The sequence below is a fragment of the Dioscorea cayenensis genome, chromosome 8 (genome assembly GCF_009730915.1).
Source record: "Dioscorea cayenensis subsp. rotundata cultivar TDr96_F1 chromosome 8, TDr96_F1_v2_PseudoChromosome.rev07_lg8_w22 25.fasta, whole genome shotgun sequence".
Classification (NCBI taxonomy): Eukaryota; Viridiplantae; Streptophyta; class Magnoliopsida; order Dioscoreales; family Dioscoreaceae; genus Dioscorea; species Dioscorea cayenensis.
In genome coordinates, this window is record NC_052478.1 from 4,043,104 (window position 1) to 4,045,406 (window position 2,303).

General features: G+C 35.4%; 1 protein-coding gene across 1 annotated transcript; it reads left to right on the forward strand.

Moving 5' to 3' along the window:
• The first annotated feature begins 242 nt into the window (after positions 1 to 242).
• Positions 243 to 1,339, forward strand: LOC120267017. The gene is made up of 5 exons (XM_039274695.1): positions 243 to 293; positions 382 to 455; positions 588 to 677; positions 776 to 838; positions 922 to 1,339. The coding sequence occupies exons 1-5, from the start codon at positions 260 to 262 to the stop codon at positions 1,180 to 1,182; spliced, it is 522 nt and encodes a 173-aa protein (XP_039130629.1). The 5' UTR covers positions 243 to 259; the 3' UTR covers positions 1,183 to 1,339.
• Positions 1,340 to 2,303: the final 964 nt, after the last annotated feature.

Genomic DNA, 2,303 nt, shown 5'->3' on the forward strand with positions numbered 1-2,303 from the left:
CCAATGAATAAGAGGAGGCAGGAAAACTTTGCTTAGGAGGAAAGAAGTGGATGAAAACCGGCTTTTCCAGGGAAAAGTAAGTAGAAAGGTGTGAAAATTAAATGCACATTGTGTGGTCAAACAGCCATAATAAGAGATACCATAGGCGAGGTTGGTAAATGTCTAATTCTTTTAATTTCTTCTCTAATCAAATATATGTTCCAATGAGGTTAACTAAATTTTATTTCCATCACTGGCAGAACAACACAACAAGTTCAGCATGGACATCACAGGGATTTGGACCTGTGCCAGAGGTAAAACAGTTCATTATAGGGTTGGCTTAATTATAACATAATTAAACTTTGTGTTATTTAATCTGTTAAAATATGCATATAATTGCAGAACATAATGTAGTTGGGTTAGATTTAAACATAGGTGGTGTTGACAATGACTTGGGTGGTGCTTCTCAAACACAGGTAAAAGTGATACCTTTCTTTTATTTTTTCTGGTAATGTATGAATTTTTTGTAGGTTGCCACAATGTACATAAATGGGCCTTTATGTCTGATTTTTCTAATAAAAAATTGCTCCTAAACATCATCTTTCAAGGAAACTCAACTGAGGGAGCCAAATCTGAGCAAATATGGAAAAAGTGTTGCATCAAGTGAAACACAAGCACCATGGAACCCTGTTTCACATGTAGGAGCTAGTAGGCTTCCTTTATTTTAATTATTCATAGTGCTTGTCATTCTTGTTGAATTTGGTACTATTTTTTACTTATTATAAAGCATGTACAGATGGTCACAATTGATGTCCAACAAATGTTTGCTGCAAATGAAGCTAAGGTGCCTATATCACAGGTAAATATTCTCATTCAATTTATGAATTTTCAGCTGATCACTCCAGATGTTTATAATCTACTATAATTCTGGTATTTGTACAGACAGTCCATAAGGGATCATTTTCAATGGAACCTCATTTACGAAAGAGGGTAGCAAATGTAAAGGGAAGGGTCAAAGCAAGGTCCAACAACAATGAGTCAGTTCCTTCTTCAGGTGTTGATGGGCAAAAGTCTCAATTACAACAAAAGGATGCCAGAGAAAGCAACAAGGCAGGATTTCCTAACAAGAGGAGGCAAGTATGGTTACCACCAGGTCTTGGATCCTCTGCAAGTGCAGGAAACACTTACAAAAAGGCTCCTTGAAGGGATCAGATGCCATTATTTTTTGTATTTTGGAAAACTGTATCTTTTGTGGATGGGCAACACTAGTTAATAGATGTTTACAAAAATGCAGATTTAGAAAATCTACAGTTGTAGATCTTTTTATTTTTGTAAAGCTGTAGCATTAGGAAGTCTGCATTTTTGTTAAGAATGACTATATCTATTGTAAACCTCCAATGGTAAATCTGCAGCTATTGTAGAGTTTTCTACTTCTTGTTTTAATTTGGAAAATCTACAACTGTTGTAGGGAATTGTACTTATTTGCAAAACTGCAGCTTAATGAGATATAAGGTTATTTAGCCTTCTTAAGGTGTAGCTATTTCTGTGCATAATTGCATCTGTTATAGATAAGTATGGTTTTTTTTACAAATTTGCAGCTTAGGTAAATATGCACTAGTGAAACTTTGCACCAAACTGCAGCTATTGTACATATATGTTTCCTTAAATAGGTATTTTTCAAAATTACAATTCCTATTAAAAAAAAATGAAATTTTCTTCTTAAGAAGATGATCTCCACAACAAATTGACTATTCAAATATCTGTGCCTATACATAGAATTTCTGAAAACTTTTATGAAGTATTGGTTTTTTTCCCCTCTTCAAAGATGTAGAACATCAGTGCTTTAATTTAATACATGGAAAAAAAACTTATAGGTATGCATTCCAGTACACTCTTGTTTACAAGAAAAACCAATTCTCATCAAAACAATAATCACAGACCCAAACCCTAGATGTGAATCAAGATTAACAAATCATCCCCGATTCTTTGCCCACGATAACAATAATCTCAAGGATAGCTCGCATTGCATCTCATGATTACCAAATCATCCCTGAGTTGCCAGTGAAAGTGCGCGTGCAACTCGCCCTTTTCCCTATGCGCTCGGCGACCTCCTCTGTTCTCAGATTGCAATACCTAATGGTGAACGGAAAAAGGAAAAGAAGAATATGTATGTGATGACGCAGAATGCTAACGTGGCATAAGGCTTGTGTTAATTTGGCTGACTGTGTAAGCTCCGTCGCCACATCAGCATTCAACGGTCTAATTTATTAGGGTGACCTGCTGGTGTAACACATTGACAACTTAGATGACCTTTTTGATACAAA